The sequence below is a fragment of the Eublepharis macularius genome, chromosome 13, assembly GCF_028583425.1.
Source record: "Eublepharis macularius isolate TG4126 chromosome 13, MPM_Emac_v1.0, whole genome shotgun sequence".
Taxonomy (NCBI): domain Eukaryota; kingdom Metazoa; phylum Chordata; class Lepidosauria; order Squamata; family Eublepharidae; genus Eublepharis; species Eublepharis macularius.
In genome coordinates, this window is record NC_072802.1 from 13,636,517 (window position 1) to 13,661,095 (window position 24,579).

General features: G+C 50.1%; 2 protein-coding genes across 2 annotated transcripts in view; one reads left to right on the forward strand and one right to left on the reverse strand.

The window, feature by feature from the left end:
* Positions 1–373, reverse strand: part of COL4A5 (collagen type IV alpha 5 chain) — a 185,163-nt gene extending 184,790 nt beyond the window's left edge. Inside the window, exon 1 of the mRNA XM_054995968.1 lies at positions 203–373. Coding sequence (XP_054851943.1) covers positions 203–295 — 93 coding nt within the window. The 5' untranslated portion in view covers positions 296–373. The remainder of the gene's footprint in view (positions 1–202) is intronic.
* Positions 374–4,815: 4,442 nt separating this feature from the next.
* Positions 4,816–24,579, forward strand: part of COL4A6 (collagen type IV alpha 6 chain) — a 294,347-nt gene continuing 274,583 nt past the window's right edge. The window contains exons 1-2 of the mRNA XM_054996028.1: positions 4,816–5,040; positions 5,339–5,390. Coding sequence (XP_054852003.1) covers positions 5,030–5,040; positions 5,339–5,390 — 63 coding nt within the window. The 5' untranslated portion in view covers positions 4,816–5,029. The remainder of the gene's footprint in view (positions 5,041–5,338; positions 5,391–24,579) is intronic.

Consider the following 24,579-nt stretch of genomic DNA (forward strand, 5'->3'; position numbering starts at 1 on the left):
CCCACGCCGCCCGCCCGGCGAGGAGCGCCGCAGAGGTGCGCGGGGCCGCCATCCCGCCCCGGCCCCCCGGCCCCCGCCGCGGCCGCCGGCGAGCCCAGGAGCCTATTTTTAAACTCGCTGGAAAGTTCCCACCGCGCAGGAGTCCGGCCCCGCAGCGCGCCCCTGCCCGTCCCTTCCGGCCCCCGCCCCGAAGGGCACCCACCGCGGCTTCGGCGCCCCGATCCGCCGGTCCCAGGAGCAGCAGCAGCAGCAGCAGCGGCGGGAGCAGGCGGCCGCCGGCCGGGCTGGGCTCCATTCTCCGCTGCGAGCGGCGGCGCGCTCCCTCAGCCTCGCAGGCTCCCCGGCGGCTGCCTCCTGGGCGCTGACATGGTCTTGGCGGCGAGGGGAAGAGGCTGGGCTGGCCCCGGCGGGGCTGGCTTGAGCGGGCTGGGCCGGGCTACGCGCCGCCGCGCCTGTCCCCTCCCCCTGGCGCCCCTCCGGGCTCGGCCGGGCCAGGCGAGGCGAGGCGAGGCGAGGCGCAGCACCGCTCGCGCCTCTGCTCGGGCTCGCCCGCGCGCCCCGACCTCTCCCGGGACTACTTTGTCCCCGAGCAGGGGGCCGGGATCCCTCCGCCGCGCGCCCAGCCGGCCGCAGACTCTTCCGAGAGAGACGGGCGCGTTGCTTTGACTCCTCTGAGGGGGACCTGCGAGACCGGCGGCAGCTCCAGAGTCAGCGCGCCCGTCGTTAGATACGGGAACGTCAAGAAGGGAGCGGCGAAGCCTCAGAGTCTTGCATCTGAAGAAGGGAGCTGTGACTCTCAAAAGCTTGCACCCTTGTTGGTCTCTAAGGAGGGGGGATCCTGCTGTTCTACTGCAAACCAACACTGCTACCCACCTAAAACTTTTCTTAAGTCGTTTTCTTGTACCGAGGGAACTTTTTAAGGACCAACTAACTTGTTCTCTCAGTTACAGGTCCGTGTATGGTTTCAACGCTTACATTGCAATCACAATGCTTTCTCAAAAAGAGTCCAGTAGCACCTTTAAGACTAACCAATTTTATTATAGCATAAGCTTTCGAGAATCAAGTTCTCTTCGTCAGATGCCTGATCAAAACTGGGCAGATACAGAAGAGGAGGGGGAAAGAGAGAGAAAAAAGGGAGGGGGCATAAATCACAAGAAGGCAGAATGCAATTAGCATGGAGGCTATCAAAACATTCCTTTGCTTGGAAATGTAAACATTTCCTTTTGGTGTGCAGTCAGTTTGTAGCAGTGAAGGTATCCAATTCCTATGTAGTATAAGCCTTCGATGACCACAGCTCTCCCTGCCAGCTGCATCTGACAAAGAGAACTGTGGTCCCCGAAAGCCCACACCAGGCGTCACTGGGCTCCCCCAGATCACGCCTCTGTAAAGAGAATCTGTTACCTGTGGTAATGTGATAACCATTCATAGTCTCTATTCAGTCCCCGCTTGACAGAGTCAAATTTGCATATGAATTCCAATTCAGCAGCCTCCCGTTGGATTTTGTTTTTGAAAGGTTGGAATTGGAATTCATATGCAAATTTGACTCTGTCAAGCGGGGACTGAATAGAGACTATGAATGGTTATCACATTACCACAGGTAACAGATTCTCTTTACAGAGGCGTGATCTGGGGGAGCCCAGTGACGCCTGGTGTGGGCTTTCGGGGACCACAGTTCTCTTTGTCAGATGCAGCTGGCAGGGAGAGCTGTGGTCATCGAAGGCTTATACTACATAGGAATTGGATACCTTCACTGCTACAAACTGACTGCACACCAAAAGGAAATGTTTACATTTCCAAGCAAAGGAATGTTTTGATAGCCTCCATGCTAATTGCATTCTGCCTTCTTGTGATTTATGCCCCCTCCCTTTTTTCTCTCTCTTTCCCCCTCCTCTTCTGTATCTGCCCAGTTTTGATCAGGCATCTGACGAAGAGAACTTGATTCTCGAAAGCTTATGCTATAATAAAATTGGTTAGTCTTAAAGGTGCTACTGGACTCTTTTTGATTTTGCTACTACAGACTAACACGGCTAACTCCTCTGGATCTAATGCTTTCTCAGTCTTTCGCAACAACATCATTTGGGGGCGGAAGAAGGGGTCGGGTGGGGGTCTGCCCTGGTGTTGGATCCGAGACCCTTCCAAGGAAGCGGCAGGTAGAGGCCTGCTCAAGCAAGGACGGAGAACGCCCGTCTTTGTTGGCGTGGTTTATTCTGCAAAGCACGGGAGGGAGCGGTTGCGACCCTGCGCACTTTTACCGAGGAGTAAGCCTCCCTAACGTCTTTTGTATAGGATGCGGCTTATTTGAGAATAAGTCCCTGAATCAAATGAGGCTTACTTTTGAGCAAACATATGCGAGTGAATTGCACAGCGGCTACCGTGTTACTTGGGAGTAAATCCCTTTAATCCACACCAGACTTGGCTTCCAGTAACCATTGCATAGGATCGGGCCGCATCTTTAGGCGCTCTTTGGGTAGGGAAGCGTCGCCTTTTCTCCTATCGCCTTATAAACTGTGACACAGTTTTTATGTGACCAGCAAAACGGCGTGTGCCTGGTTGCATTTAAAACTCCCAGGAACTTGTGAGCGGTTTCAGTCGGATTGCTGGCGAGTAAACCCTGCATTTCTCTACTGTGGAGAGGAAGCGCTCGGTCCTCTCGCAATCCTGGGGCTTGCAGTGCAGTGCACTGTCTACTCACAAGTAAGTCCCGCCACGTCGCATGGGGCTTAATCCCAGGTAAGCGTGCATTGGACTCCCTCGTAATTCGGAGCGGAATTCAGAGTCGCGCAGCCCAACCGAGTTCGGCCCCGGCCTCAGGATGCGTCTAAGCAGGCGGCGCAAGCGCTGGTGCACAGCACTGTGGGCACGATCTGGCCCAACAGAAGCACTCAAGCACCATTCATACATCCAGAGGAGTTAGCCGTGTTAGCCTGTAGTTGCAAAACAGTAAAAAGTCCAGTAGCACCTTTAAGACTAGCCAACTTTATTGTAGCATAAGCTTTCGAGAACCACGGTTGCATCTGACGAAAAGAGCTGTGGTTCTCGAAAGCTTATGCTACAATAAAGTTGCATCTGACGAAGAGAGCTGTGGTTCTCGAAAGCTTACGCTACAATAAAGTTGCGTCTGATGAAGAGAGCTGTGGTTCTCGAAAGCTTATGCTTATAAAGTTGGCTAGTCTTAAAGGTCTTTACTATTAAACACCAGTCATGCTACCGATAGCAGTTTCAGGCTGCTGGTCTTTGCATGCTCCCTCGAGAGTAAGCCCCAGTGGTTCTACTGGGACATGCTTTTTAAAAATCCTGCAGAGGCTCGGGTGGCTCACTGAACTCAGCGGAACTGGACGGATTTACGCACGGGCTGAGTTGTGCTCCGCATAATTCTATATTTAATCCGGCGCTTTCACCGGCGTTTTCATAGGTGCAGCAGCAGCCTTTCGGGCGCTTAAAAAGCAGAGGCCTGGATTTTGTTTCGAAACGAGCTGCAGTCCGCAAAGCACTTCGGGCGGAATAGCCTTCTCTCCTTGACTGCAGAAGCTCCCGAATACTAATCGGGCCATGAACTTCTCAGAGTGTAAAGGCAGGCAAAACTCGTCCTCGAGACAGTTTCAGCCTTTCCGATTTCGGAGCAGGGAAAATGGGATCTTTTCTGCTGCTTTGGCTTGCATCTTTTTTTTTCTGACGGACTGATCCAGTACATGTCCTGCTTTGTTCCCCAGCCCCTACTTCCGAGTAAGCGTGCCTATGGAATGTGCGCCTTACACCCCAAGCCTAGACAGGTTTCTCTAATCTTAGACAGATTTACTGAGGAGTAAACCTTCTTCGTGTCCTTGAAGGTTCGGAATGATCCTGCCCCTGTGAATAGAAGGGGCCTGGACGGCGCTTCTGGCGGGGTTGCCGCCTGTGGCTTGGGAAAACCCTGGAATTTGGAGGCAGTACTGGGGGGGGGGAGAGTTTGGGAAGGAGTTCAGGGATTATGCGATGCCCACCCTCTGAAAGCATCGGGGAGGGCAATGGCGAACCACCCCATAAAGAGTCTGCCAAGGAAACGTCGCGATGCGACGTCCCCCCATGGGTCAGTAATGGCTGGGTGCTTGCACAGGGGACCACCTTTACCTACCCTCTGAAGCGGCCATTTCCTCCAGGGGAACAGATCTCTGGAGTCTGGAGTCCGGCTCTAATTCCGGAAGAACTCCAGGCTCCACCTGGAGGTTGGCGACCCTACCGAGGGACCGGGATTCACAGGGTGTCCTCTAATGTTGGCAAGTTTAGGTGAGTGGCTGTGTTGGCCTGCAGTGGAAGAGCAGGACCGGAGTCCACCTTGGAGTCTCTCTACACAAGCCACCTTACAGGGGATGCTCAAGTCTGTGTGGTTCGCCTCCCCAGCAGCGCACACGGAGCCACAATGGGAGAACAAGCGTCCGATGGTTCTCTCGGCCCGGCTGGTGCCAGAGCTCCCCTCTCGCCGGTTCCAGTCCTGCAATGAAAAGGGAGGTATTCCCAGGCTTCTGTTTGGGGCGCCCCTGGACGCCAATCCTGCCGTTCTAACGTTGGCTGAAGGCCAGCCGGGCTTACTCTCGAGTAAACCGGTGCCGCTGCCTGCAGACCTCGACCCGCCTGGCCACTCTTCCCTGGCGCCGCGGAAGGGCAGCCCCGGCCGGCCCGGGCCCGAGCACGTGTGCGGGCGGGCGGGCGCGCTCCGCGCTGCCGCTTTGTGCCGCCCCGCCTGACGCCGCGGCCCGCCCCTCGCCTCGGTCCTCCCCCGACGCCGCTTTGCCCGAGTCCTCCCCGGCGCTTCGCCTCTCCTGTTGCGGAGCCCCGCGCCGGCCGCGCTCGCTTCTCGCGGAGGGGAGGCCGGGGGCTGCCTCGCCTCGCCTCGCCTCTGCCCGGCGCCTTCGGGCCGCCTCCCTCGCCGTCCAGCTTCGGAGCGTCGCTTTCTGGCGGCTGCGGCGGCAGGTCGCGGCTCCAGCCTGGGAGGGGGCGCAGCGCCCGCAGCCCGTCGGCCGGCCGCAGCGCGTTTCTCTCGGCCGCGAGCAAGATGCGTGCAGGGTGAGTCCCCGCGGGGCTGGGAATTCCTGGAGAAACCTGGGGAGGGACCTCAGCAGGGCGCAGTGCCGCAGGGTGCCCCGTCCGAAGCAGCCCATTTCTCCAGGCGAACCGCTCTCAGCGGCCTGGAGAGAAGTTGCAGCTCCGGGAGATCTCCAGGCCCCGCCTGGAGGTTGGCAACCCGCGTCCCGCGTCCTCGGGACAGGCCCGGTGCGCGGCGGGGGGAGGGGGCGGAATATCTCGATGCCCGGAATATGTAAGGTGAGGTTCGGTCCTCCCTCTTTTCTGCTTCCCGCTGCAGGGGGACGGTGCTGCTGGCTGTCCTGTGTGTAGCTGCGCCTCTGGTGAAAGGGGTAAGTTGCTCTGCTTCCTACTCTTTACACAGAAGGAAACCCTACCCTTCCCTATGGGGCTTACTCCCACAGAAGCTAGAATTTGCAGCCTCCATCCTGGCTTGTGGATTCCTATAGAGTAAAGGGGGGGCCTCCTTGTTTTTCCTTGGGGGTGGAGGGCATTCCATGTGTTCTTCTGTGGAGCTGAAGTTAAATATCCTGCGTAAGTTGGATGGTAGAGTTGTACACCCAAAGCACGTGTGGCCCTCTGATACCAAAACACGGGAATGTTGCGAGGCAAAAGTGTGTCTTGCAGCGTCTTGCAGTCCTTGTAGGAAGTAAGCCTCACTGGATTTAATGAGATAGATTCTCACGTCAGGGTGTATTTTTGCTGCTTTTATTTACAGTCTGTAAAGGGAAGCTTCTTGAATATATCACGCCTGGCTTTCTGCCTCTAAAGGAGCAACGGAGCACAGGCTGCCAACTCATATCTACGCTTCCTTGGGACAATTCCCCCCTTAGCCTACTGGGATTTTAAACCCTGTTGGTTTCAAACCCATTCTGGACTTCCTCTTCCTTTCTCTCTGGGGGATGTTTATAGAACTGCAAGTTTGTGCAGGTAGGATTCCAAAAGAGCAGCCGTGTGTGGTTCTTGCTACAATGCTCTGCATAAGATAACACATCAGAGACTTGTGGCACCTTGAAAGCCAACAGATTTATTGTGGCAGAAACTTTTGTGGGCCTCAATAAATGGGCTGTAGTACACAATCACTCATGACACAATACAGTTTTGTTACTCTTGGAGCTGCTCTGAGGCTCCTTGATTTTCATATGCACCAGGGCTTTTGTGGCCTGTCCCATGCCATGCTACGGTCAAGATCCTCTTTTACTTCACACTGCTTCCTGCTAGCTAATGAGCTCTTGCTGGCTAGACATATAGCAGGAAGCAACAAGGAAGATACCTTTTTCTGAACCAACTGAAATGTTGCAACGTGTGCACATTTGTCAGTTTAACAGAATTCTTCTTTGGGCTGGATGTCGAGTACCACCACTACCACCCTGGCATTGAGGAGGGGGTATAGCTGGGCATGCTGGGAAAGCTCTTACCTGCAGTTCGTAGTAGATTTAGAAATGGAGCTAAGTGCTGTTTGGAGAACTGAAATAGGTTAGGCCACACTCGGTGCAAAACAATCTCAGGTTGCATCAAAGGCCAGGGAAGCGGTTGCTTGAGAAAACATAAAGACCACCAGTTCTTTGGACCTGTCTTTAGCATAAACACAGAAGTGCAAAACAAAAGTAAAGAAAAACGTGTTCATCCTTTCTATTAGCAAAGCAGGAGAAGAACGGTAGGTGAGTAGAAATAATTTCTGTAGAAATCTCTTAATGGTGGTTATTATATAAAAAAGAAGTGGAAGGGTTTAGGTTGCCTGCTTTGTAACATGGGACCCCAGTGCAAGAGATGCTCTGTGTGAACTCAGAAGTACTTGTCATTGGTTCCTTTGGAAGGTTCTGGGGCTACGTTCAAAGCATTCTGAGGTTAAACACACGTGAGCCCAGGCTCTTGATGTTTGTAAAGATATAAAATACACTGAGGGCCCAGCTCTTGAATTCACATGAAAAATAAGTTTTGGACTTTAACATTGTCTTATGACGACAAGAATTCCAGAGTACAGCAAAATGTGACCCAGTAAGATCAATTATATCAACTTTGGCCAATAACTTGGTCATCCTCTAATGGGATATGTGCCATTATGTGTCAACAGTCCCCTTCTGGTCTTTATGTAGGATGAACAGGTCAATCCATACTAGGGGAGCGCATTTACAACATTTCTGTTTCAGTTTTGTATTCGGCGTTTCCAAGCGAACTCCGTTCCATTATTGGTTCTGTTATTGGTTATTACTGGCTGGGGTGTTGCTGGCTTGGATTTAATCCATTTGGCTTTTTCTGTTTTCATGAGTTTCAGCCCACTGCATGCACGCAAGGCGAGCGTTGGCTACGCAGGCACACACTGTTCTTTCTGGGGTGGGGGTGGGGAAACGAGACTCTGGGACAGCTGCTTTTGTACTTAAAAGAACCACCGTCATGCAGAACACAGTCCTTCCTCCAAATCATCAACCCACTGGGTTTGAGCACACACTGGGTTTGAGCCACAACGGGGTTCAGTGTTTACAGACCCTGAAAAATGCTTGGGGAAAGTTGTCAAGGCAAGTATTGCGTGGTTGCACATGTGAACACTGTTCTGTTTGGGGGTGGGAAAATGAGGCTCTATATGCTTTTAACTAAAAACTACAGTTACCAACCATTAATCCCCTCTCTTAGTCCAAAACCCCATTGATCCAACTAGTTTTTCCTCAAGCACAAAACAAACACATACAACAATGGACACTGAAGAAGGCGAGTGTTGGCGGGTGCACTCGATGGTGTGCAACTGGCTGGCAAAGCGGTGATGGGCCAGCCCAAAACCAAGCAGGAGAGCAGTCCATTGCCAACCAGTGCAGGATCGTGAAACTAAAAAAAATTACTGCTTTATCATAGTGCCAATGAATTACCTTTGCATCCGGCTGTCACCTGTTGTTTCCCTGTACTTTGAGGTTTCATTCCCATGATGAGAGGCGAATCCTTCCTTTCAGTACTCAGGAACTTAACTGATTTCTGAAGACTAGAATCATAGAAGGGGCCTTACAGACCATCTAGTCCAACCCCCTGCCCGAGGCAGGAACGGCCTAAAGCATCCTCGCCTAGTATTTGTCCAGCCACTCCTTAAAGACTGCCAACGAGGGGGAACCCACCACATCCGTAGGCAGCTGATTCCACTGCTGAATTACTCTTAACGTGAAGAAGTTTTTCCTAACGTCCAGCTAGTTCCTTCCCTCCTGTAGTTTAAACTCATTGTTTTGAGTCCTATTCTCCGTTGCCAACAGGAACAGCTCCCTTCCCTTGTTCAAGTGACAGCCTTTTAAATACTCAAAGAGAGTAACCATGTCTTCTCTTAACTGCCTGTTCTCCAAATTGAATATTCCCAGGTCACTAGGAGCCAAACTACAAGTGACGCCTGACACAGGTTGGACACTTGTCAGCTTCCCTCAAGTTTTGATGGGAGATGTAGGCATCCTGGTCTTGCAGCTTGGCTCTCCATTTAATTGAAGTTTACAGAATGGCAGTTTATGGGAGGGAGAACATGCGGTTGGGAGGGGAGTGCAGGCGTTGGGCTCTCGCCGGGCGCCCCCCTTCCCCTCCGCTGGGGGTTGGGGAGGGGTTTCTGTAAACTTCAATTAAATGGAGAGCCAAGCTGAAAGACCGGGATGCCTAAATTTCCCATCAGAACTTGAGGTAAGCTGACAAGTGTCCAACCTGTGTCAGGCGTTACTTGTAGCTTGGCTCTCAGTCTTTCCTCATAGGGCTGTTCCAGTTTGTCCACATCCTTTTTGAAGTGAGGCCTGTAATTTGGATGTTATGCCTTTGTTAATATAACCCAAGATTACATTTGCCTATTTTGCTGCTGCATCACACTGACTGCTCATAGTCATTGACCAGCCAACTGTACCCCAAGATCTTGTTCACGCACGCTGCTACCCAGAAGTGTATCCCCATCCAGTATGCCAGCTTTGCATTTTTGTTACCCAGGTGGAGCACCCGGCACTTATCCATGTTAAGTTGCATCTTATTCAAATCTGCCCACTTTTCCAGTGTGTTCAGATCTTACTGAATTCTCCCCTATCTTCAAGGGTGTTTGCAACTCCTCCCAGTCTGGTGTCATCTGCAGATTTGCAATTCTGTGTGCATTTCCCCCACTGGATTTTCTTCTGAATAGTCTTGCAGGTTGGCACAGTGGCCAGGGGCACCTTCTATCAGCTGCATCTGGTTTGTCAACTGTCTCATTTTTAAGCACATTACATTACATTACATTACATTACATTACATTACATTAACATGTTGTGCGTTGGGCTGCCCTTGAAGACAACCTGGGAACTGCAAGTGGTTCACAGTGTGACAGCCTGCTTACTGTAGGCCTAGCCAATGAGACCGTATCTTGCCCACTGTAAACAGCTGCATTGGTTGACAGTCAATTCAAGGTGCTGGTTGGGACCTTTAAAGCCATTCATGGATTAAGCCTTGCATATCTAAAGGACCGTTTCCCCCCATTTCTCCATGTGCACCAACTATTGTCTTAAGACTTCTGCCTACAGGTCCCCCCCCCCTTAAAGTGGCCTGCCTGGCATCAGCTAGAGCCCCTGGTTTTCCCATTGTTGCTCCCACTTTGTGAAGTGGGCTTTCTGAAGTGAGAGGAGAAATCTTCAGGAGGCACTGCAAGGCTGTTTTATTTGCCAGGCTTTTGAATGAGGTGTGTCACAGCTCAGGGCACACTGCCCTTGGGAGGGCAGGGGGAGAAAGGGTGGAGCAGGGTACTGCCCCAAAGAAGGCAGCAGCCCAATCGTAGAGCTGAGAAGAGAGCTGGATGGGCTGGCAAACAGCAAGGGAAGAGCAGCAGAGAAGAAGGCGAACCAGCACTGTCTCCCTATGGGGCAAAGGCCTCCTGGGGGCAAAGGGCTCCTTGAGTGGAAGGGTTTGGTCAGGAGTAGAAGCAGCAAATGAGGGAAGAGGAATGAAAGGCCCCAGCTGAAGGGGGTACGAGAGGCAGCTGCCTTGCGTGTTGGGAAGGTACTGTTGAAAGTCAGGCGTGGAATACCAAGTACCCTGGAGGCCTGAAAGGCAGTATTCCTGGCCAAGAAGGAAGCTGGAAAGAACATTTCCTACCTGTCCCAGGCAGCTTGGCTCCCTATCTCTGGAAGGATGCAGTAGCCAGGACCAGGAGCTCAAGGAGCTTGGAGAAGGACTCAGGGTGCAAACGTGGCCTAGCACCTAGTGGGGAGCAGATCGAGGTGATGAGAGGGGAACCAGCCAGGCTACAAAGTGGTGGTTGATCTCTGGAACTGGTGCTGTAAAGGAGATAAGCAATTAAAGGTCAACCTGTATACTTTTCTGGTGTCTTGCCTGGTCTTGGGGACTGTGGAAAGAAGATGACACTTCTTGGAGGATGAAGACCCGGGGACTTTTGGGCTTCACAGGGTGTAAGCTGCAGGCATCTTTTGGGAGGGGGTATCTGGGGGTTTAATCTATTTGTTTTTAATTGTAATTATGACTTATAAGCTATCTTGAGCCATAAGGAAAGGCAGGGTGTAGATGTTTCATTAAATAAATACTCTCAGAATCAGGATGACGGTCTGTGTTCCAGGCGACAGGAATGCTCCTGTAAATGCTGTTAAAAACCAGAGTTCTGGGTCTACAGGTGTGCTGCATGACATTATAAGCCTTGCTGCCCATTGCAAGCCTAGGCAAAGTTATTCCACTCTAAACCCATGGAAATCAATGGGCTTAGGCTGGAGTTACTCTGCACAGGGTTGCGCTGCATTAATCCTGTACAGGCTAATAAAGCCATCCACAAATCAGAATTGCTTTTGCATTCTTTCTTCTGGCCACATCCATACAACCAGGATACTTACACCAGAATACTTGTGCTAACTGTGGCTGGCTTCTCTGGCTCTGCGCATTCACACTGTTGTGTCAACCTGCATGGCTGGTGTGATGCCGTCATGTGTTTATCTGCGTTATTTATTTGCTGCTTCTCTAGAACAGATCTGCCCAAGGGCATGTGTGTTGAATGATGTCCTCTTGCCCTGATTTTTGTGCCCCATTCTTAGATATTACAACAGTGATCAGAGTTTTATGTCCCAATCGTAAACATGATGGGTTGGATGCAAAGAAGTGGGGAAAAAATGGATGCTAGCACACGTGTTGTCGTCACTAAATTTTGTTCTCATGCTTCAGTGTGTGCAAGAACTTGCGTGTATTCAAGTGGAAGAACATTTGGATTTAGTTTCAGGTTTCCTAGGTACAGTTCTAGCCTTGGATGTAAAGCATCCTTTCTGTGAACCAAAGATGCCTTCTGCCTGTGGAATGACTCTTTTGGATCAGATCCACCGTGTAGAAGGTTCTGTCTTTTCTTCACCCCCTCTGAATGTGCTTGGGACCTCATTTCAAAGAAATTAAGGATTCATCTGAACTGCACATTCTTGGAAGTAAATCCCAGTGAAGTTGGTTGAATGTTTAGGCTCAGTTTGCAAGGTGGTTTATCTCCCCGTCATAAACACGGTTTCATGGATGTAGATTCCACTGATTTTAGTTGAACTTGTTTCCATGTAAACTGTATTGAAGATTGTCAAGATAAGCAAGTTGTATTGTATCTTATCTGACAAATGCAGCTATGGCCTTTTAAAAGTTGTCTGGTTGCTCTTGCAGGTTTTTTTTCTCTCCCTCAACTTTCCAAGATTTTCCTGGGCTTTTTTCCCCAAGGGGAGGAGGAGTGAGGTTCACCCAGGCTTGTCTGGTAATGGTTTGATGTTGGTGGTTGGTTCTGTTACACTTGCAACATTATTCTTCCTTGGTTCAGTTTGGGGTGGGTTTTTTTGCATTGGTTCTGTTGTGCTTGCATTGGCCGTGGGTTCTTCCTACCTGGGTTCTTCGAGTGACACTGGACTCTTTTTGATTTTGCTACTACAGACTAACACGGCTAACTCCTCTGGTTCTTAACAGGCTTGAAACAGTGTTCTTCCTTGTTTCAGTTTAGTTCTGGTGAGATTCTCTGGTTTGACATTGATTCTGGTGGGATTCTCTGGTGTGGTGATGTCCTCTTGCTTCAGTTTGAGTCTGGTGGGCTTTGTTGATTCAGCTTGCATTGGGACTTGCATTGGAAGTGGATTTTGGCCCAGAGTTAGCCCTTTGCTTAAGGTTTCTTTGTTCAGGGCCTGTAGAATTGGACCCCTGGGTCCAATTTTCTAAAATTTGGGGGAACCTTAGTGGATAGGCAGGAGTAGGTTCCCTGCAAATTTGGTGGTTTGCTTGAAAAATGCCCCTCCCAACCTCCTGAAAAGTTTTTCCCCTAGGGAATAATGGCTGAATATATTTGTTATTCCTTGTGGAAATCAAACCTGAATTGAGAATCTGTCCCAGATAAAAGGAATACCAAATATATGGTATTCTCTAATAATAGATTCCAATTAAGCTGATTTTTTTTTTTGCTGCAGACCCCTGGTGGTGACTTATCATTCCCTTCCAAAACGTTCTGCTGCTTATTGGCAGCCCTGACGTCAGAGGCTAACTTCTTGGGAAGGGTGGGAGAGGCAGTACATCTCTGGACCTCTGAGAGGGCAGGACAGGGCATGCAAGGTCAGAGGATGCTGTAGCACGCCAGGTTGGCGGTGGCTGCTATCACACTGCAAGGATGCCTGCAAGGTCAGACTGGACTAGTGGTTAGTGTGTCGGACTAGCAGCTAGGAGATGCAGGTTGAGATCCCCACTCTGCCCTGAGGCTTGCTAGATTATCTTGGGCTCAAGACTCTCTAAGCTTGTAAGATTGTTTGGAAAATAAAATGCATGCCAGTCTGGGAAGAAGGGTGGGATAAAATATGTACTGGATAGCATTATTGAATCTCTAGCGTGGTGCTTTTTTGCCTCAGCTGTTCCTATATAACTCCAGGTGAGGAGTGACTTGCTTAGACCAAAATCATCCCTTAATAGATTGATGCACTCCTTCCAAGCACTAAGTCATAGCTCCATTTTTTTTAAAAAAATGCTTGTCCTGCACTTTTACTACCAGGGGACTCAAGGCAGTTCACAGAGTCAAACACTTAAACATACCCTGTGGCCTTTGCTCACTTTCCCAGCCCTGGTGGAGCATGCTCCTCCTTAATGCCCCTATGGCGCAGGGGGGCAAGCCCACGGCTATGGGGCATGTGTGGGCAATGCTACCATGGGTAATGGCTGCTTTCAGACATGCTGAATAATGCATTTTTGATCAATTTTCAATCCAGTTTGCAACTAGATTTCACTGTGTGAAATGGGAAAATCTGCTTGCAAAAGATTGCTAAAGTGCATTGAAAGTGCATTATTCATCGTCTGTGGAAGTCTCCAATATTATGTTGGACTCTCTGTTGTGAATGGAATATCCATAAGTGGTTACCCTAGAATGTGGGGTCTGCATGAGCACCTGGTAATTACTAGTAAATTAATCACACTGGATTTCTATTTAGAGCTTTGCTGTTTAAAGATGAGTTAGTAATAGTCATTTCAGCCACCCCCTTCAGTGTATCCTTACACTTCCTGGCTATAGACCTGCTGTCAGATACACCCCAGCATATCTGCCATGTTTGTTTCTACGCATAATGCTCTGATCCTCTGAGAACGTGTAAAGGGAACTTAGTTGCTACTTGGCTGTTAACTGCTTATCTTGCAGGTGTTTTGCTTTCACTTTCCCGGCGGCTTGAGAACATGGCCTTGGAGTGCTGGCCAGAGCCAGTCCTCCCTGTGAACCGTGATGAACTCATTCCTCCCTGTTCCCTTCTCTCCCAGGCCTGGACCCTTCATGCCAAAACCCTAACAGTCTCCCTCTCCCGGAGGCAGGAACGCTCCCCTATAATTAACGCTGCTCACCCACCTTGTGTCACTTCTGCCAATGACCCTGTCTGAGTGCCTTGCGACTGATATATCTCTTTAATAAAGTAACTTTAACTCTTAGACCTGAGTGTCTGCAGTGAAGTGCTTAAGGGATTTCTCTGGCAAGATCTGACATTTTGGCAGAAATCCTTAAAACCCCTCTGGAACCAAGACCCAGAATTTCACTACCTGCATCACGCCAGATGAAGTGGATAAGGGAACTCATGAGACCCCCGAGGGACCACCATCCAGCCCCAGCCAACCGCGGGGCCATGGGGGGGGAAGTGCAGAAAGTACTCAGAGCCTGTCCCAAGTTGGGGATGATCCACCTGAACTGGCTAATGACCACCACCCAAGAACAGGCACCCCGAGGGTCGGATAGCCGCTGAGAGTGAAATGAGAAGTTGAGACGACGAAGTAAGCTGTTCAACCTCTACATGACTAACCCTGTCGAAGTCCTAGAGGAGGCGCTGGCCAACCCCGAGGAGATACCCACCAACCCTGATGATGACAGAACAGGAGAAGAGAACAAGGAGTCAAACAAAGGCAAGCCGGGCGACCCAGACCAACCCAAAACCCTCCAAGAGGTTCAAGAAGAAGTGCGAGCCAGCTGGGAGGAGTTAGATGACATCAAAGATGGGATGGAACAGATGTTGGGAGGTATCCAGGAGATGACGAGACGCCTGCCCCTACCTGGGCTGCCTGCTGGACCATCACCCAACGTGGGTGCACCAGCACTGGGCCCCAGACCCCAAGGAGAACCTGCAGCCCCTCCACCCCAGGGGTGGTGTAGACTGGATGCTCGCTTTGAGGGGGGACCCCAAAGAACTGGGCTTGTTTCTGGTCCAGGCAATGGAATTCTTCCAAGAGTGGGGCCACACCTTCCCCAACGAGCATAGCCGAGTGAGCTACCTGGGCTCGCGGCTGGGAGGCCCTGCAGCAAAGCGGTGTATGTCACTCTGTACGGGGCGTGTGCCCCAGAACTACAGGACCTAGAAGCGTTCATCAGGGCCCTAGGAACGCAGTTTGACGACCCACTCGAGGAGGAGCGGGCGAGAACCGAACTGAAGTGGATGTGACAAGGCAACTGTCACTGCCGAAATGAGGCCATATGCGGCCAAAGTGAGAGACTGGACCGAGGGAATGAAAATCGAATTCTTCCAGGCAGGCTTAAACCTGGACCTGGTGGCAAAGGCACTGATGCAAGATGATCTGAGGACCAGGACCAGGTAGTTAAGCTCCTGCGGATGCAGCACTAAGTGGGCCCCTGCAAACCTTCCTCGGAAACCAGCATGAGGGAGAGGAAACCTCCCAAGATCCGCTCCCCTGAGACCAAAGGGGTCCTTCACTTAAAATAGGGCCTGTGTCTGCAGTGTGGGGGATCAGGCCACTTTGCCACTGATTGTCCTGGGTCAAAGGGAGAAGCCCCAGGAAAAGGGCGTAAGGCTTGAAAACGTCCCATGGGATCCTCCAAGATGACCCAAAAGCCAGTACAAGCGAGGAGCAAGGGCACAACCAGTCTAAAGTTGGGGGAAGAGACAGAGCCGTCCAGCAGAGACCCGTCAGGAGAGGAATAGGACCCCAACCAGCCAGCAGGAAATGACCATGATCTGCTGTGAGGAGTTCCCTCCAGCAGGTCACTGAGGAACTGAAACCTGAAGAGGTGAGACCAAAAGGGGCCCTGTTTTATGTGCCAGTCACCTTAGTAAACCCCAGGAGGATGCACATCCGAGTGCGAGCATTAATTGACTTTGGCTGCACCAGAGATCTAATTGCTCCTGCATTAGTGACAGGATTGGGACTGAACATGTGCAAACTAGCCCACCCCATTGTATTTGAACAAATGGACAGATCTCAAATGAGAGGGACCCCTCCTAATTACGAGACTGAACTCACCCCCATGGGGAAGGGAAGCCACTGGGAAGCCTGGATTTTCATAGTTAGTGCAGCCACTAAATTTCCTTTGGTGTTGGGGATATGTTGGCTGTGGGACCACGACCCATATGTGCGGTGGAAAGTGGGAGAGCTATGCTTCGCTAGGGGGGGATTGCCAAGAACAAGTATGGAACAGAGAGTGGGGGACCGCTGCCCCTTCCCTCCCAGAGACTATGCTACTAACGGGGGAGGAGAAGGAACTGATTCCCCCTGAGTACCAAGACCTAAATCAAGTGTTTGACGAGAAGGAAGCTGATGAGCCCCCCCCCCCAAGTTATTGACTGTGCCATTGAACTGATCCTGGGGGAGAAACTGCCAAAGGGGAAATTATATTCAATGAGCCCAGGGCAGTTGCGGAGGTTTATTGGCAAGAATTTGGCCTGGGGCTTCATCCATCCCGCTAGCTTCCCTCACGCAGCACCGGTGTTATTTTGGAAGAAAAAGGATGGGGGTTTGAGACTGTGTGTGGACTATTGGGGGATCAATGCGGACCAAAAAACTTGGAGACATTATGCACCCTGTGCAAATTAGGTCCTAAGCAGCTGTGGTGAGCAGTTTTTTTCTCTAAATTCAATTTTGTGTTGAAACATCTCCTAGGCAAATCTAATTTCCTAGCAGGCGCCCTCTCATACCTCCCCCAACATGACAGTCAGAAGGAGGCGGTGGTGGACACTATGTTCTCGTCTACTCAGCTGAGGAGGGGCAGTCGTCACCCGGCAACAGGCAAAACGAGCAGCCCCACCTCCCCAGCTCACTGAATGGGAGGCGGAAGTAAAGGGGGAGGCGGAAAAGGAAGGAGATGCCCTACCAGGGGATAAACTAGATCCAGGAGAGCATGGTGGCTGGTACCGACAAGGGAAATTGTACATTCCAGCCAGCCTGAGAGGGAAAGTACTGAAAAGCTGCCATGATGCAAAGCTGGCAGAACATTTTGGGTATTTGAAAACCCTGCACCTAGTACAGAGACAATTCTGGTGGCCAGCTATGAGGCAGGACGTTTCGCAGTACATCTCTAATTGCCAAATGTGCTTGATGGGAAAGAAAAGGGGGGGGAAACCCCCCGGACTTTTGCAACTGTTGGAAACCCCCTCCCGGCCCTGGGCCACAGTGTCTATGGATTTTATTACCAAGCTTCCCCCCTCTCCAAGGGAAAGACTGTGATTTTAGTGGTGGTGGATCTGTTTTCAAAGCAGGCACACTTCATTCCTTGTTCTAAAATCCTGACTGCAACATGTGGTCAGACTGCATTCTTTTCCAGAGAAGGTAATATCTGACAGGAAGTGCAGTTCGTAGTTAAATTCTAGAAGGAGCTGCTTCAAGTATGCCCATCACCCCGAGACTGATGGACAAACTGAAAGAGTTAATCAGGTGCTGGAGCAATATTTAAGATGCTGTATTCATTATCAACAAGATAACTGGATGGACTTTTTGGTTTTCGCAAAGTACTGTTATAACAGCTCTGTACACAGCTCCACTGGGGCCTCCCCGTTAATGGCAAAGCCATGTCGTTTGTTCAGACGGCAGAGACTAGCAAAAGAGGGAGTGATGGTCCAGCCTAACAAACCAGTGGGAAGTAATCAGGAAGACCCTGGACAAGGCTAAAGAGGATTATTAAAAGCAGGCTGATAAAAAACGCTCTGCTCCCTGGAAATTGCAAGCGGGAGATTTTGTACATTTCTACCAAGAACCTGCGGGGGGAGCAACCGAGCAAAAAACTGGGGTGGAAATTTTTAGGGCCTTTCGAGGTGGTGAGGGTGATTAACGAAGTGACAGTGGAAGTGAAACTCCCTAAAAATCTGAGAAATGTTCATCCTGTATTTCATTTCAGCCTCCTGAAGAAAGCTCCACCCCCTGACAAGTGGCATCCGGAATGGGGGGTTCCCCCCATCTCCTGGTGGACGGACAGCCCCACTACAAAGCTGAAGATATTTTGGACTCTAAACTGAAACGTGGAGAATTGTTTTATTTGATTCAATGGGTGCATTTTGATAAAAGTCATGTGGAGTGGGTGAGAGCCTCTGATGTCAATCAGATGCCCCAAGGCTTGTGCGCAGATTTCATAAAGCTTACCCAGGGAAACCGGGGCCATTTTGCTAGAAGGGGGGGCACCTTTGCGGGAGCAGTATGTCAGATACACTCCAGCATATCTGCCATGATTGTTTTTATGCATAATGCTCTGATCCTCTGAGAATGTGTAACGGGAACTTAGTTGCTACTTGGCTGTTAACTGCTTATCTTGCAGGTACTTTGCTTTCACTTTCCCGGCCAGCTTGAGAACGTGGCCTTGGAGTGCCGGCCAGAGCCAGTCCTCCCTGTGAACTGTGATGAACTCATTCCTCCCTGTTCCCTTCTCTCCCAGGCCTGGACCCTTCGTGCCAAAACCCTAACGGTCTCCTATTCCCAGGGGCAGGAACATTCCCCTATAATTAACACTGCTCACCCCCCTTGCGTCACTTCTGTCAATGACCCTGTCTGAGTGCCTTGCGACTGATATATCTCACTCTTACACCTGAGTGTCTGCAGTGGGATTTATCTGCTTGAGGGATTTATCCGGCAAGATCTGACACTTGTGGGTGGGGATTGCAGAGCAGACGTGGCTCCGTTCCTCCATTGGCACCTCTGATTTAGATGAAACTCTGATTTCCATGAGACGTGTGCCAAGGACAAACAAACAATGTTATAACGATGATTAAATGTGGAAGACTTGGTTCCGGGTTTTGTTTGTGCATTCTGTGCACAACTTATGTAAAAAATCTCTATCCTGCACTCTCCACTTTTGCTCCCAAGGTGACTTACAGCTAGGGCTTTTTTTCAGCAGGAATGCGGTGGAACGGAGTTCCGGCACCTCTTGAAAATGGTCACATGGCTGGTGGCCCCGCCCCCTGATCTCCAGACAGAGGGGAGTTGAGATTGCCCTCCGCGCCGCCGAGCAGCACGGAGGGCAATCTCAACTTCCCTCTGTCTGGAGATCAGGGGGGGGGGGCACCAGCCATGTGACCATTTTCTCCAAGGGCAACCCACTGAGTTCCACCACCTCTTTTCCCAGAAAAAAAAAGCCCTGCTTCCAGCAATCAAATATCAAAAGAGTTAAAAGTAGAGCAACAGTGACATGGAACTAATAGTGAGGCAAGAATAACGCTAACCATTTGGAGCGCCTGCTACATATTTCAAGGCTGTTCTGCGAGTACTCGGGAAATAGAAGGGCTGGGAAGAAACCAACAAAAAGCCTGGGAAAACAGCAAATACTTCTGCCTGCTACCTAAAGTTTCATGAATTCAGTGCCAGGCAGAATGCTGTGGGGAGGGAGCTGCCTGTTCAAGTGCCACAGCTGTGAAAGGCCTTTCTTGAGTGCCCACCTACCTCCCCTGTGCAGCCAAGGGCATGCAATGGTAGAAGTAATAGGGCATGTGGAATCTTTCTTTGCCATCGTGGCTTCAATGTAGGAAAGTAGGGATTGGCAGTTTTTTCCTAAGCACATGTATGTTGCAAGTGGCGATTGGCAGTTTTTCCTATGCGCTGTTACCAGAACTGCTATTTTAAGGGGAAATTAGCTAGCAGTTTGGCTTCAGTTAGCGCGGCTCTTTACCAATGTATACCAGAGTCTGTACTTCCAGATTTCTCACGCTATAAAGAGGCGGCAACTAATCAATACAAAACGTGTTTACTAGGATGTTGTATAAGCCTACAATAGCACATACAAGCAAGAAACATATAAGAGATAGGAAATAAAGGTTGGAAAAATAGAGCCGTTTGCATTGGCAAGGAACCCACTTGAGATTGAAGAAGTGGGGCGATACGTTACCTGATCATGGCAAGAAGCAGAGAAGCAGCAGCGAAGCGGGGCAATATCCAATGCCTGTGCTAGATACGCAGAGTGACGGTTGGGGTCGGGAGAGGAATGATGCACACCTCATGGCAGGCAGGGCCTGCTTAAGTACCCAAAAATGTACCCTGAGGCGGGGGCCTTCCAGGTGGTTCTCAGGAGGGGAAACAAAATGGTTCTTGATGGTTCTATAACTATCACTAATGGGCCACTTTAGGGTCTGAATGTATGATTGTGACACCTTAGGAAGAAGGACAGTTGGCACGTAGCTCCCATCTCAGGGCGGCTTCCAGCAATATACATATCAGGGCGAGGCTGGGCTCCATGAACGTGACAGGAGCCTGGTCTTGGAATGGCAGCCTCAGAGCAAATTGTCCATGGTGACTCTCTGCGGCCTGAGAATATGGCTTCTCTCCTGGCACTTTTGGTGGGCTGGCCAGCAGGCTGCCCAGTGGTGGGGGCCGACTCAGTGACTGTCCTGCAAGGAACTCCCTGCGGGAACTGACCAGGGGGTGCCTGGCCAGGCTCGTGGGGGTTCCTCCCAGCTGGCACTGTGATGCTAGTAGCCTGGCTCTGGGCCCAGGTGGGGTTAGTGTCCAAGGAGGCAGGAGGCAGGCATGGGCAATGCTGCCCCTAACAGAGTTCTTGGCAGAGTCTTAGAACAGCAAGGCAGGAAACTGACATAGTCCAGAGCAGACTCCATAACGGGGGGGGGGGGGGGGCGGGGGACGACCCTGGCAACAGTGCTTGCACCTCACCTGTCTAAAATGAATGGATGTGCACGGGCTCATCAGATGCGATGGTGTGCATGAGGTTTCCCTCCCAGAAGTGTAGCATTAGTAGTGTGCTGCAGTGTCCTTGTGCTTAAGTCCCCCCCCCCCCCCATATTATCTTCTGTCTCTCTCTTTTGGGAGCAAAGCTGGTCTTGCCCAGCAAGCAGGTCTAGCCGAGACTGGTGGATTTGCCAGATCTAATGGGAGAAGAGGCATGTGTCTCAGCAGGGCTTTTTTTCTGGGGAAAGAGGTGGTGGAACTCAGTGGGTTGCCCTAGGAGAAAATGGGCACATGGCCGGTGGCCCCGCCCCCTGATCTCCAGACAGGGGGGAGTTGAGATTGCCCTCTGTGCCGCTCGCAATCTCAACTCCCCTCTGTCTGGAGATCAGGGGGCGAGACCACCGGCCATGTGACCATTTTCAAGAGGTTCTGGAACTCCGTTCCCCCTCGTTCCCCCTGAAAAAAAGCCCTGTCTCTCAGTAATCCGCCTTGTGCCTCAATGGGAAAGGTAGAATATAAAGAATATGAATAAATAATTTCAAGTAGGTAGCCATAGTTGGTCTATAGTAGAAGAGCAAGATTCAGGTCCAGTAACGCCTTAAAGAGCAACTAGATGTAAAAGTTCTCTGCAAGGTCAATGGAGTTCCACTCCAGGTGGCTGAATCTGGTGTCTTCCATGAAGATAGTTTCAGGCGGGTGGCTGTGTTGTTCTGTAAATACGTTGTCTGTGCCTATGCTCTCTTTCAAGCTTATTTTGTTTGTATCCTTTGTACCCCACCTTTCTCCACACGGGGGAACCTAAAGTGGCTTCCATCATTCTCTTCTTCTCCATTTTATCCTCTCAACGTTAGGCTGAGAGGGGGTCACCCAAGGTCACCCAGTGGGCTTCCATGGCAGAGTGGGGATTTGAACCTGGATCTCCCACATCTAGTCTGACACTCTAACAACTACTCTACACTTCCATAGTTTGCATCCATTTGTCTGTGCTTGGGCCACAATTTTATTTATATATTTACTACCTTTTTAGCTCGACTCAAGGCAGATGATAAAACTAGAACTCAGTAGAATGCTTTCTAAAACATCACGAACTTAAGCATTCTCCCTTTGCGTGGTTCTTACGCTGTGCACAGGAAATGTATTGCAAATCAAAGAACAATGCTTTGGTCAGCTTTGAATGGATGAGGGGTTAAAGTCTATCGCCTGTGTCTTTATCTTAAAAGAGTTTTGGAGCTTCCCTGTTACCTTTCGGGTCATTTTAATGCTATCTTCTTGTTTGCTCCCAGATCTGATTTGGGCATTAAGGAAGGCATTTATGTCTGCCGGGGGATTAGCCATTTCCTAGTTAAGGCAAATACAAATAACATTTGTTGGATCTCTCGGAATTGCAGCTTCCTGCCACAAAACTTTTGTGTTTGATTCTCAGCCTTTGCTCTGGCAGTTTTCCTTGACGCTTCCAAGCAAACTATGGAAGTGCTGCGTGGTTTTGGATTTTTTTTTAATGTGTGGGAGAGCTCAAGGCAGTTTTACCTGTTAAATTTATTTATTGCAAACATCTGTAAGTCCACCTTTCTCTCAGTGAACTGGGATCCAAGGGGGAAAGTAACTTAAGCTTGATGCAGGTTTCCTACGGGGAAAATGGCAGTTGGCAACTGAGATGTTAATTGGTTATGTTTCAGAGGAATAAACAGTAAAAATAGCTTTTCCCCCATACTGTTCTCCATCCCCTCCTCCCCCCCTTCACAAGTTGTAATTACCTATGTGCAGGGATAGGGGGAAACAGACCGTTTCCTGATGTAAAATTATTTTCTTTATTAATGTTTTAATAAAATGTTCTTGCCCTCCAAAGCTCAACAGCTAGCTCTAGAAGGGGGGGGTATGTCCCAAGGTAAAGCTCTCTCTCTACCCCTAGTACTTTTGGAAGTTGGGTACAGATAGCCCCACAGAGGTAACTGCAGCTTTGGAGAGAGGGGATAGCTTATATCCAAGAAATAGAATGAACATCTTACAGTGCAATTCTAAGTAGAGTTACTCCAGTCTAAGCCCGTTACGACTGGAGTAACTCTTTTTAGGATTGCACTGTTAGCCGTCTAAGTGCTTTGAAGAAGTTCTATAGGGGGGCTAATTGGTAAAAACAAAAAAGCGCATAACCGTCAGAACAGAAGGCAGTTGGTAATGTATTGATCAGTGCTTTGAACACTGATAGACTGTTTATCATTCCTTTTTCTCCATACTTCTGCCTTAAAAAAATATTAAATCACTGCAAATACTCTAATTCAGTTGAGTGTTTATTCACCTTTCTTCCTTAAAAACACAAATACCCAGTCAGATCACTTTTTAAAGAAAAAATCCTGCTCTGTAGCTTCATGATATGAGGAGGTAGTTAATCGGCACTGTTTTTTATTCTCCCAGCCCAGAGGATGGATTTGAGCTCAGTCCTGCTGACAAGTAAATAGGTAGTATATCTGTAAGTGCAGTTACACAATGGACTTTCCACTCCCTTGAGGTATACCTGTACATACTCTTAAAATCAGAGTTATCAAGTCACCAAGTCAACCAATTTATTTCGATACAGAATCAGCTCTGGAGAGTAAAAGAAAAATAGAATAAAAGACATTAAAAATGAGAATAGTGTGTAGTGTGACAAGCACAGAACTGTGGACACAGGTTGTAGCAGGGAGATGATACCTTTCTCCAGCAAGGAAGTAAGTTATTGGGGCTCAGTCAGCTGCTTGCGTGTGCCACACACCCAAAGGCAAAATTTGGCAACTTTGTTAGTTATCTCCTGGGAAGAGTCTGCAGGAAGGACTCTAATCTGGAAAGCCGGGTTTGATTTCCCCCCTCCACTTGAAGCCTTGGCTCAGTCACAGCTCTCTCAGAGCCCTCTCAGCCCTACCCACCTCACAGGGTTTTTTGTTGTGGGGATAATAATAACATACTTTGTAAACCGCTCTGAGTGGGCATTAAGTTGTCCTGAAGGGTGGTATATAAATCAAATGTTGTTGTTGTTGTTGTTCAAATTTCACACAACACAATCAATAATAATAAAGATTACATGTTTTCATTGATTGGTCTTGCTGAGCTGATACAAGTTTCCACTATTTTGAAATAGTGCCCCTATGACAATGGGGACTACTGTTGTTGTCACGGGCTGGGCCAGCCCAAGCAGGGTGGTTCAAGTCCAAGCCTCAACACCAAGTCCAATGGGGAGTTCCAGGAGCAAGAGCCAAGTCAGAACGGTGGTCAGAGCACGAGATAACGCCAGGAGTGAGTCCAGAGTCCAGGAGCTAGGTCAGGTACAGTCCAAGGTCAGTTACCAATAGCATCAGATCCAAAAGCAGGCACAAGCAAGGTACACAGAAACATGGCGTGGTTGCAAGTAGTCAACACGTTGCTTCCACGCCCAACAGTTCCTCCAGACTGGCTTCTATAGCCAGGAGTGGTTTTCAGCCAGCTGCTGGGGCTCCATCCTGACGCTACTCATCATCACTCTCCAGCAGCTGGCGTTGGCTCAGGAGGCGAGCGCTGCGCCGTCTCTCCTGCAGTTCCAGTCTCTGGCGCTGTCTGCAGTGTTCTTTGGGCATGGGTGAACCTGGGGGAGGGGTGGAGGCCCTTGGCTGTACTGCAACCGTAGCCTGGGATGTCCCTGGCTGAGCTTCCCCTGTGGTATTGGGGCTAGAGGGTGCTGGTGTCTCAGCTGCTGGCTGTAAGCTCTGATCAGCCAGCAGCTGTTGCTCCTGATTGCCAGCTTCTGCTGAGTCAGGGCTGGGGCTGGCTACACAGGGCTCCTCTTCTCCCGAGGAGTCCTGGCTGGCTACACGAGGCTCCTCTCCCCCAGAGGAGACCTCGCTCTCAGACTGGGCCACGACAGTTGTATTCTTCATCCATAGTTGGGTAGTTTCTATTGCCAGATCTCTATATTTAATCATTTTTTCTTCTACTCTGACCTCTTTAGGCAGGCCATTCCATGAGATGGGGGCCGTCGTCACAAAGAATGCTCATGTACAGGCAGCTGTCGATTTTGCCCATTTGCAAGGTGGTGGCTGCAGGAGGAGATGAGCAAAGTTGCCGTGGCGGAGCACAGGGAAAGGGGCAGTCCTGCTGATACGAAGGCCATGAAGGGTTTTTGGATGTGATAGTTAAAACCTTGAACTGAGCCTGGTAACTGATGGGTTGGCCAGTGGAGTGACT